Source organism: Carassius auratus, chromosome 32 (genome assembly GCF_003368295.1).
Source record: "Carassius auratus strain Wakin chromosome 32, ASM336829v1, whole genome shotgun sequence".
Classification (NCBI taxonomy): domain Eukaryota; kingdom Metazoa; phylum Chordata; class Actinopteri; order Cypriniformes; family Cyprinidae; genus Carassius; species Carassius auratus.
This window is the reverse complement of record NC_039274.1, coordinates 25,610,147-25,622,667: the sequence shown is the minus strand read 5'-3', so window position 1 is coordinate 25,622,667 and position 12,521 is coordinate 25,610,147. Positions and strand designations below refer to the sequence as shown.

Here is a 12,521-nt window from a genome sequence, read left to right as displayed (position 1 = left end):
TATATTTTTGTGTTGCACAATGAAGCAATTCTACAGCAAGCAATACTATCCATTAACTCAAGCATGACATTTAATTGTTAATTTTTCTAGGCAGCTCAGATAATGCAGATGTCGAGACTCAGAATCACCTGAAGATTGTTCAAGCTGGACACAGTGTTGTTAACTTCATTTGTATTTTTACACTGCCACTGCTGCTTGGGTCAACCAAAGAGCTGGAAAGAAACCCGTTTTGATTGCGTCATCATATCAGGCAATATCTGTTGTGGTTGAAAATGTGACATTACTTTAATTTTTAATTAAGTTTTTCAGACATCATAGATTATAACTACTCTGGTTATAGGAATTTTAAACTGTTTATCAGTGATTGTGATCATATTTCTGGGCACATAATTGTGCATGTAGAGATGGAAAGGTAGGAATTACTGCTTAACATTTCTCTAATATGTGACCAAATCAACATTCTTCAATGACAGCGCAGTTATGTGTTCCAATTCTTGTTGTTATTTAAGATGGGACTCAGAATATTCAGACTGTTCACTTAAAGGTAAGCAGTTAAATATTTAATGTGTTTTATACCATATGTTACTTACAATTCAATATAAATGTGCAGTCTTTATTGGCAATATATTTGACTGAATATAATATCATAGTTGTTCTAGGATGAAGACAGACATGCTATGTATTATAGTGCTTTGAGCTTTCAACAAAAGTCCAGCGCCTCTAGAAGACCCAGAAAAAATATACAAGATAATTCAATATAAGCACAAGAGAAAAAGATACATTTTAAAATTCAATTCTCAGTTGTACACAAAAAAGTGCATTAATTTGATAAAACAGACAGACATTTTAATCTCTTAATTACACAAAACTAATTTTTAAAAGTTTAATTCATTGTGTTACTGGCTTTTTCTTTGTAATTAATCCCTGTCCGTGGTACTGAAATTTGACAATTGTGATTAATGCATAGTTTTCTAGTTTGGCAGACTAATGCTTTAAAATAAGGTAGTTAGATTATACATTGTACTACTCTACTACTGCAAAATCACATGCTGATTATATTTACTCATGACAACTACATTAAAGGGGGGGGTGAAATGGTATTTCATGCACACTGAGTTTTTTACACTGTTAAAGAGTTGGATTCCCATGCTAAACATGGACAAAGTTTCAAAAATTAAGGTGTACGTTTGAAGGAGTATTTTTGTTCCAAAAATACTCCTTCCGGTTTGTCACAAGTTTCGGAAAGTTTTTTTCGAGTATGGGTCTGTGTGACATTAGATGGAGCGGAATTTCCTTATATGGGTCGTAAGGACACTTCTGCCGGAAGAGCGCGCGCTCCCGTATAGTGAGGCTGAGCACAGACAATCACTGATCAGAGCGAGCGCGTCACGAAATGTCACAAAAGAAGTGTGTTTTTGGTTGCCAGGGCAAGACAACCCTGCACAGATTACCAAAAAAAATCTGGTAAAATCTGTTTATTTTTACAGAGCATCAACGGAGTTGTGCAAGTGTATTTGTTTGTTCCCTGCATTTCGAAGATGCTTGTTTTACAAACAAGGCCCAGTTTGACGGCGGATTTGCACATCGTTTATTTCTTAAGGATAATGCAGTCCCAACGAAAAAGCGTCACGATCGTGTGTTGGAACCGCATGCGGTGAGTAAAACTGCTTCAAATATCTCTGTGTTGTTAACTTAGCTATAGGTGCGTAAGCACATCAAGTAAACAACATGCGATGTTGTCATCAAACTGCACTTTCCACATGTACAGCTTAAAAAAAAAAAGACGACAAAGTGGAACTTTGGAACATTTTCCAAAACCGCTAAGCAAATATATACAGTTTCAGTACATACCACATAGAGACTGATTGCTGATGCTGCTCTTGTTAAATTTCAGCCTCTGGATCTGATTCTGGATCATAAATATACGCTGAATCTGACTGTTAGCCATGGTTTGTTTTGGATGTTTTTTTCCTCACGGTAATGTCTCAGCTTCCAAATGCTCTCAACGCAAAAGCTTACTCGCGCTCTTGATTCATGCCTCCAGCCGGTCGTGTTTTTCCAGGAAAAATTGGTACAGACTATCTGTCTCTTATGAATATTATAAAACTAAAGACTTTTTGGAGTTATGAAGGATGCAGTACTACTCTATAGGTACTCAAGATTAACAGGATATTGAGTGAAAACGAGCTTTTCACCCCCCCTTTAATTATTGTCAGTATATACCTCTCATGTGTCTAGAATATAGTGTTAGCAATATTTTCACATAAACATTAAAGAGAAAGTTGCAGAAGTATATTTATTGGCCTATATGGTGATACCCTTGTGGTCCATGAATCAAAAACTAAATAGCTAATATATTAACTTGCATGTAATTGTCATGACTTTGGTCTGATTTGTGATTTGTGATGTATTTGCTCAGTGAGGGCATAATAAATCTGTTACCTGCTACTGAATCCTGTATTTCCCTGACAGTAATGATTCAAATAAATAAACATAAATAAATTCTGAGTATGGGTCACCATACTTGGCTGTGTCACTTTCTTTTTAAATTATGTCCTCTTTGAACACAGCTAAAAACATTAAAGATTACCGCTATTTCCCACTATTATTTTATTGCCTCCATTATCCTAAATGAAAATGTTACAATTTTATGATTATTTAATATTTTATGTTTATATTTTATTAAAGTTAATAAAGCATGTTCATTTAAATACACAGAATAGTAAAATGGGAAATTAATTTGTGTCCTGTTAAATGCACACATTTTAACTTGTAAGCCCAGTTGAGCACATAAGGTGTTTGTAGTGTTTAAATAAACTTTTACTATTTTTACGATGTGTTTGTCACCCAGCAGTAATCATTGATAGATGTGAAACTCATCAGTGGGTCAGTCCTGTGGTTGGAAAATGCTCAAACCACACTGTGCACAATCATGCATGCAAACATACACATACAGAAGCACAGAGGTTCACAATAACATCTTGCAAGTAAAATTGTTACAGTTTGCACTCATACATATTTGGAGAATTCTTCATCGGATCAAAATATTTTATATTAATCTACAAAACTTGAAAAAAAATTAATAAACTGCATATATATATATTGTATACACCCTATCTATATATATTATATAAAGTAACTTTTGATTTAGAATTTAGAATGCTTAAGAATTTCAATGTATTCAGGGGAATTCTGAAGCATTCTAAATTCTAAATGGAAAGTTACTTAATTTTCCAGTCATGTCTAAAGTTAAATGTTTCTCTGCTGATATTCATCACAGCTGTTCTCAGTCTGTTCTACAGGAAATTATATACTTTCTTTTCTCCTCTAGTTGACCTAACATATTCTTACATGGACATATGGTGACTTCGTGGAGGAGTCTGTGCTTTGTGGTATTTGGGCCCCAGTGCAAGCACCTGTCAGTTTAAACACAGGAAATGTGCATTCTCAAGGCATCTTTCACAAACTAAAAAGAATATCATGTTATTACATCAAAACAATATTAATATACTGGGAGATTTGAAAATGTATGCTTTTGAATGTTATCATCCCACATATCCAGCTTCATATCTATGGGTTTTCATAGACAGTAGGTTTGTTCGGTAGTACAGAAACATACTTGAGAGGTGAGGAGCTCTGGTTTGAATCCCATGTAACCAAGGTTCGACAAAACAGTTCAATTCTACATTAACATTCTATACTAGTTTTATGAATATGTAAAAAAAAATGTTTTAAGTTTTACGACACTGTCTGTCGAAAGGACTCGAAATTTTAAAGGACATTTGTAAGTTTGTTTGTGTGCTTTAGATGAAAGGACTGCTTATGTTACATGTGGTGTGTGTTTTTTTCTTTTTTCACATCAAAGGCATTCGTAGTGGGGCGTCTTTAATGTAGTTCATGCCGCAGATACAGTATCCTCACACTTTAGTTTGGTTGAGTTGCATAATGAGTTGGTCCTTTTTTTTCTTTTCTTTTTTTACACTTGAATCCAATCTTTTCATTTACTATAATCAAGTAAATCCAGCTCTGTCAAAATATTTATAGGAGAAGGGTTATTCATTCAGTCAACCAGTACAAAGAAGAAGAGGAGATTTATTTAGGTAACTATCTCTATTTCTCTATGACACAACAATGTAGAAAACAAAGACTTGCATTATTTTACAAAATACTATGTAAATTAATACATTTTTGATCATGTATATATATATATATATATATATATATATATATATATTTTTTTTTTTTTTTTTTTTTTTTTTTTTTTTTTTTTTTTTTAAGGTTCCATTAGTTAATGTTAGTTTATGTATTACTAGCCCACATTAACCTGTTAAATGTCACCCCGCCTACGTTGACTATCCTATATTATAATCAAATTTAATCTAATCTTGGCAAACTATATATCGTTGGAAAGGTCTAAGACTCCCAAATATATATTATACCAATATTTTTTGTTAAACATTATGTAGAAAAAGTAATAGATCAATTTATGACAAGAGTGCACCCTCAGAAATCTACATTACAAAAGGAGCTTTGACCTTTGTTTAAAAAAAAAGACTTCCTCGTTGCCTTTTTCTCTATCACATTTTAGAAATCATCAGAAGTTATATATCACTTGAAAACATAAAATCTCAAAATTCATCCTTCAAAACCCATTTTAAAATCAGACATTGCATTACCATGTAAATGGCACATCAAAATCATGTTACAAAATGTTTTCAGTCATGAAATATAAAAATTTAGGTTTGTATCATGCACATTCAAGTCTATCTTCAAAAACATGAGTGACAGTTATCAGGTTAATAAACTCTGTTTTAAGTTCCAACAATGGTTGTTTTTTTTTAAGAAGACTTGGGTTGTTTGTTGTAAATCTGAGAATTATTTAACTATTTTATCAAGCAGTCTTAGGTAGTCTATTAAACTATTGGATGCAAGCTTGGTATGGCAACCTTTCAGTCTAATTAAAATCGCAGCTTGCACATCTTGTTAAAACTGCAATGAAAGTTACAGGTATAAGAGAGTAGGTACAGATCACTTCAATTAATTAATGAGTCGCAGTTTCTTAAGAATGCACAAACAATAGTGAGTGATCCTAGCCATGTTTTATTTCCAATGTATAAACTTTTGCCATCAGGGAAATGTTATAGAGTACCACTTTGTAAGGGCAACCATTACAAAAAATATTTTTACCTGTATATATTGATATTTTAAATAGAAAGATGTAGTTATTGTAATGTGTGTGTGCTATTTTTAACAGAAAATAATGCAACAACCTCATAATCACAACTTCATAAATGGGAAATAGGAAGTTTACGATAGTACGAGTACAGCAGAGAAGCACTTGTTTAGCATAGTGGAGTGCATTGTTTTGTTAACTTTGTGGTTTATTTGGAGTCGTATAGAACGCAGCAACACACGGCCATCTCACAATATATTGCTGTACACATCTATCGTTTTTGCTCCTCAGAAATATTCACGAAATCATGCAGCATGTTCAGTATCAGAAGATCTGCACTCCCGTGCCGTTAGCACAAACAAACCAGGCTTTGGGGGTAAAGATTGCCTAGTTTGAGGATACTCTAATTATTCTCCCAGATCCCGCACACACAAGTCTCTACCCGCCCATCAAGTGTTGTCCCGCGCTGCACTCTGCTGCGATGGGTCCCACGATCGTTCAGGACTCTGATAGGAAGATGCCTGTTATAATGTTATGATCAAGGCACTGAACTCGTGGGAAGTCGTGGCCTAATGGTTAGAGGGTTGGACTCCCAATCGAAGGGTTGTGAGTTCTAGTCTCGGGCCGGACGGAATTGTGGGTGGGGGTAGTGCACGAACAGCTCTCTCTCCACCTTCAATACCATGACTTAGGTGCCCTTGAGCAAGGCATCGAACCCCCAACTGCTCCCCGGGCGCCGTAGCATAAATGGCTGCCCACTGCTCTGGGTGTGTGCTCACAGTGTGTGTGTGTGTTCACTGCTCTGTGTGTGTGCATTTCGGATGGGTTAAATGCAGAGCACAAATTCTGAGTATGGGTCACCATACTTGGCTGAATGTCACTTCACTTGTTTTTCTATAACAAAAATTAAAATATTTTCTATAAAAAACGTTAATGTACTGGCAATGACAGATTTTTCTGCTTGTTTTATACTAAATTTAATTACTGTTATAATTTAAGATTTACAATAAATATTTTAACTGCTACTATGTAAAAGGAAAACTGCTGTCTAAAAGTGTTTGCAAACCAAATGTGACCCTGGAAATTTATACATCATCTGAAATCTGAATAAATAAACTTTCCATTGATGTATGAATGGTTTATTAAGATCGGACTAACAATATTTGGCTGAGATACAACTATTTGAAAATCTGGAATCTGTTGGAGCAAAAAACTTTAAAAGTTGTCCAAATGAATTCTTGAAATTCTAGAATTCATAAAAGAAAAATGGATCATTTTGACCCGGACAATGTATTTTTAGCTATTGCTACAAATATAATCCAGCAACTAAAGACAGATAACAGAACAAAACACTACTTTTGAGTGCATTATTAGTTTTGTGCATAACTAAATTATTAATAGCAAACCATCGTGCGATTAATCGCAATTAAATTTTTTTAAATAATATCATTGTCCAGCAATAATATATATATCTAGTATCTTACAGTACTGTACAAGTGAGTTCAGTGAGAGTGAAGAGAGAGAGCCGTCCTGAGGACACACTGTATTCTGGTTTAGCATGTCAACAGTAAAGCTGAAAGATATTTAAATTATATGTATCTTTTTAATTATTATTTGGCGTGTGTTGTGTGTGTGAATGTTATGTACTACTGCAGCTGAGTCAAAAACAAATTTCCTGAAAAGGACAATAAAGTGCACTCTATCTCTAATTAACATGAACAAACAATGAACAATACATTTATTACAGTATTTATTCATCTTTGTTAACATTAATGAAAATACAGTCATTCCTTGTTAGTACATTAATTCACAGTGTATTAACTAATGGCAATGTTAACGAGCACAAGTTTTGAATTTTTATAATGCATTAGTAATTGTTGAAATTTACATTTAGATTAATAAAAGCTGTAGAAGTATTATTCATGCTTAGTTCAAGTTAACTAAAGTAGTTAACTAATGTTGACTAATGATCCTTATTGTAAAATGTAAAAAAAAAAAATTATAGGAATTATGTGACAAACTAAACTGCATAATTTTATAATAATGCAGAATAGCAATAATTATTTATTTTATTTTTATTTTTTCCCTCTAGATGATTTAACTTGTTTGGAGCTGATGTGAAAAAAAATGATGCAGCATTTTTTTATACTAATGCTTTACCTTTTAAAGTGTAAGTTTCTATTTTTTTTATTCTGTTAATTTCAGACACTTAGACTAAATGAGCTAAAACAAAAACAAAAAAATGTATAGACATCATACTTGTTTTCAATGTGTCTGAACAAATCTGTACAGCAGGAAATGCTAACTGCTCTCTTATTACATTTCTAGGCAGCTCAGATAATGGAAACATCGTGACTCAGAATCATCTGAAGATTGTTCAAGCTGGAGACAGAGTTAACTTCACCTGTATTTTTTCAAAAGAGTCAAGAACCACTGTTGCTTGGGTCAAACAAAGAGCTGGAGAGAAACCCCTTTTAATCACTTCATCATATCTAGCTTTACCTGCCGTTATTGAAAATGACTTTGACAAACATAATCGCTTTTTTGTAACAAAAGATGCTGGCAGTTTTAATCTAAGCATCACAAATGTAGAAGAATCAGACACTGCAACATACTATTATATTAAATATATATACAAGTTCACATTTGGGCAAGCCACAGATCTCATTGTTAAAGGTAAACAGAATGTTTTCTTGCATTTTACTGTGGTACATGTATTGTAGCACATTGTGTCTGGTCAAATGACAATCATGTCGTTGTTGTTTATTGTGTTTTTAGGCAGACACCTGAACATGCAGTCTGACCATCAGACAGCTGTGCTAGATCCAGTGCATCCAGAAGACTCTGCAGTGGGACTTCAGTGCACTGTCCTCACTCAGAGCTGTGCAGGAGAACACAACGTCTACTGGTTCAGACGTGAATCTGGAGAATCTCCTCCAGGAATGATATTCACTCAGGAGCGCAGGAACGCTCAATGTGAGAGGAGCTCTGATGTGAACTCTACTGCACACAAATGTATCTACAGCCTGCCCAAGAGAAACCTCAATCACTCTGATGCTGGGATTTACTACTGCGCTGTGGCTGCATGTGGACAGATACTGTTTGGAGATGCAAGAAAACCTGATTTGCCTAGTCCAGGTATCCATTAATTTTACTAAATAAATAATAATAATTATAATCATGGGCTCATGATGTTGCTGCATAATTAATATCTTTGAAAAATGATGTTGTCTTTTTCATATCTAAAGATAAACCATGGAGCACAATTACCCTAGTTTTAGCATCTGCAAACTGTTTATCTGTGATTGTGATCATAATTCTGGGTTCACAGTTGCACATGCACTGGCAAAAAGGTAAGATGTACATGCTTTATCACCCTTCAAGTCATAATAGTAAAATCAATATCAGTTTCAGTGCAGTGCAACATTGATTCTTATTGTTCATTCAAGATGGAATCCCCTACATTGTGCTGGATAAATCAATGGTAAGCCCATATTCTTGCTCTCAGAGCTTAATGTTAAGTATGCTTTATGCCAATATATATATATATATATATATATATATATATATATATATATATATATATATATATATATATATATATATATATATATATATATATATAAAGTGGAAATGCTTAAATACTGCATTAAATTAGTTTTTCCCATTTATATTTTAATTAGTCAGTATGTCCAAAATCATGATATTAAAACAATGTCTCATTGTTAACTTTGGTTCTGTTTCAGGCTGATGTCACCACTACTGTACATTATACAGTGTTTCACAAACGTCTTTAACATTTAGAAGACTTGAAATAAAATAAAAAACTGGTTATGAAATGTGAGATGTGAAATTTGACTTCTATATCTATATCTATCTCCTATTATACATCATCTATATTTGAATAAAATATATATATATACATATATGCTCTGTGTTTGCTCCTCTGACTAGGATTCTGATTTCCCATTGCTTTACTTACAGCTTTGTTCATGAATTTTCTTTCCTGAGAAAAGGGCAGAAAGGTAACAGAGCAAAACTGAATCCAAAGTTTTTGTAACATGCCTTCATCTGGTCAGATTTGAACAGATGTATCAACAACACATCCATTAGTTTGTTTTTTAAATAGAAAAAGACTTTGTTATATTCACATTTTAAATTGATCATGACTATATACTGTATATATATACTGTAAGTTATAAATGTAAAAAAAAAATGTGCTTTTAACTGAAATATTAATGTTTTGTGCTTTATATAAATATAAATATATATATATATATATATATATATATATATATATATATATATATATATATATATATATATATATATATATATATATATATATATATATATATATATATATATATATATGAAGAGTTCAGATGCAAAAGCCTCTAAGAGCCATCTGAAATTTTCATCTAAAATTAGGATTTTTATCAGGCTCCTATATTTATGTTCAGTTATTTCACTTTAATAGTCTGGAAAAGGACCTGCACATTGCAATTAAAGTAAAATGACTCAACTTAAGCATAGGAGCTTGATAAAAATCAGATGGCTCTTAGAGGCTTTTGCATCTGAATTCTTCATATATATATATATATATATATATACCATGAGGAGTAATATTTTCTATACATCAAGGATTGAATATGCAAGTATTTAGGATTTTTGGATTGAACATTACAGAGAAACATTTAACCCTGATTTAACTAATTCAATCTTGGGCAACTATAGACTTGTGGGTTTGCTGATTTGTGCTCCTAGAATGGATTTTTTTTATAAATAGCTGTTTTTTTTCCATATCATTAATAAAAACATTAATATGAAACTGGCATGCACTGACTCACCTTTAATAGCCAGATGTGTGCCATTTCCAAATGTAATGATATTAGAGACAGAGAAAGCACAGTAGTACGTGCCACAATCTGACTCTACAGTGTTCACAATTCTCAGATTAAAACTACCAGTCCCTCTTAACACATCAAAATGATTGCTGTCAAATACATTGTGGAATTGGCTTTCTGATGAATGGAGAACAGAGGAAGCAATGAGACATGCTTGTACCACAGTGCCATACTTAATTGTTTCGTTGTTAAAACGCAGGACAAAACCACAGGATCTCCTTCATGAACTGATACAACTGGGTCCAATACAACGGCCCCACCTCCACTGTAAAAGAATTAACACTGTAGGTCAATTAAAACAACAAAAAGCAATGATCTGAAACAATGACATCAGAAATGGAAGCTTTAGCCTAAGTTCTGCCAGGAAGACTCAATCACTTCGTCACTAATTACCTTCATCATTATCCAATCACGTCTTTATACTCCTGTATAAAAGATCGTACTTACACATGTTTGAGTTCGCAGATGCCAACGCGACAACAACCTCCACCCTCCCCACCACCACCAGGATGGTCCTGTCCTTACCTTCCAGGGGGGTCTGCTGCGCCCCTGCCTTCGTCTTCAGGCAGGAAATGCAGATTCGCTACCCTCGGATTACGAACCATGGACGGGGCCTTCCGCCAAAGAAATTTATAATTGTGCTCGCTGAGCTGTCAATAAATGTATGCTTCGTACATTCCTCTATCTCCCAAGTCTTTCTGGTAGAACAATATTGAATGGAATTGATGAACACATATAATTTGAATTATTGAAATGTACACACTCACACACTTCAGTTAAGAGTAAGACCATCACACAAAGTTGTTTCTCCATTTTCTTCTTCAGGCGGAGACAATCATCAAGTTACAACCCAGTCTCATAAGGTTGTATAACATACACCTTGAAGTAGGGCACTGTCACATGATTCTGTTCACCTATCAGCCATTTCCTGGGCCTGACACAGTTCTTTATTCACCACACTTGCAACCACAGATTACAGTCATGCACTATGCTAAAATACAAACAAACGTGCTATATGCATTATTTTCTGGAAATGTATTTTGTTTATCAAGACAAATTCAAAGGTACAGTGGCTATGTAAGCATTTTGCATGTACCGCTAAATTAATTTTCATACACAAGCTTCAGTTTCCTTAGCCATTAAAGATGTAATTAATGATTCAATGTCAAATTATTCCTTTGTGTGATTTCGATATGATGTAAAGATGTTATCTGTTAATGTCAGCACTGTTTTTGGAGAGTTCCTAGAAGTTGTCCTTTAGCATATCTTGTGTTATATCAAATCTAATGGCCTCATTTATTTACCACATAGCCACTGTGTTCACCCCTATTTTCTCAAATGTATGTATTGGATACTAAATTATCTGAATGAGACTTTATTGATCTCTGACTATACATCAAATCTGGCATTGATTATAAACTAGATAGATACTAGCAAACCTATAAATGTTACTAAGTTCATGTGGGCCCTTTGCACTTATAATCTCTGCTACCACCTTGTGGTTTTTGGAAGTTAGCTCATGATCAGTTAGTTTAGATCTGTTTATTTAGATCAATTACTTTTCTCATTTTGAAAGTTAATCAAGACTCATGAAACAGACACTTAATCTGAACAAGCATCTATGCATTGAGAAGGTAATGTCAGTTTTATTTTTTTTATTTGTTGACTCAGTCAGTATAGTTTGCTTGTTTGTATTAATTGTTGATTGTGCAACACAACATTTCTTTGTGTGAGACTTCTAAAAGGACATGTTTTCATTAAAATCATATAAATATAATGGCAGTGATGAACAAGGGTTTTTTTCATCTTCAAATACTTCTTATATACAGCAATGGTGAAATACTGCAATATATTAGCAAAATATTGTACTATTATGTCATTATTTCAATGTCTTTCAACATTCATTGATTCATATAGTGATGTATTGGGGAAAATGTGTTGAAGGCTGAGAAAAGTGTTTTTGTGGCGTTACTGTTGCCACAGTAATTTGTGAGAAAATGAAATTAAAAGAATGTTGTACTATATCTTTATTTTCTAAGGCATATTTATTCACCTTTTTTGTCTATATGGCCTCACACACATACAAACATATGTACAAAATTAAATATGTACAAAAATAAATGGTTTCTGGAGAATAGCAGGTCATTTGATATTTTCAATATTTCAATATTTATTCAATATTTATGATGACATTCTCTGTACATTGTTTAGTGTGCTTTTGCAGTTTTATGTCGCTATACTAGTGGCAGAAAATCTAAATAAAATAGATTTTCTTAAGTACCAATACTTATATTTGTATAATTATATATATATATATATATATATATATATATATATATATATATATATATATATATATATATATATATATATATATATATATATATATATATATATATAATTTAAATATTTAAATATCTTTCAGCTTTGCTGTTGACATG

General features: G+C 33.0%; 1 protein-coding gene across 1 annotated transcript; it reads left to right on the top strand.

The window, feature by feature from the left end:
- The first annotated feature begins 7,263 nt into the window (after positions 1-7,263).
- On the top strand, positions 7,264-8,991 carry LOC113051931 (uncharacterized). Its single transcript, XM_026216122.1, has 6 exons — positions 7,264-7,343; positions 7,502-7,849; positions 7,952-8,311; positions 8,422-8,526; positions 8,623-8,657; positions 8,920-8,991. The coding sequence occupies exons 1-6, from the start codon at positions 7,301-7,303 to the stop codon at positions 8,968-8,970; spliced, it is 942 nt and encodes a 313-aa protein (XP_026071907.1). The 5' UTR covers positions 7,264-7,300; the 3' UTR covers positions 8,971-8,991.
- Positions 8,992-12,521: the final 3,530 nt, after the last annotated feature.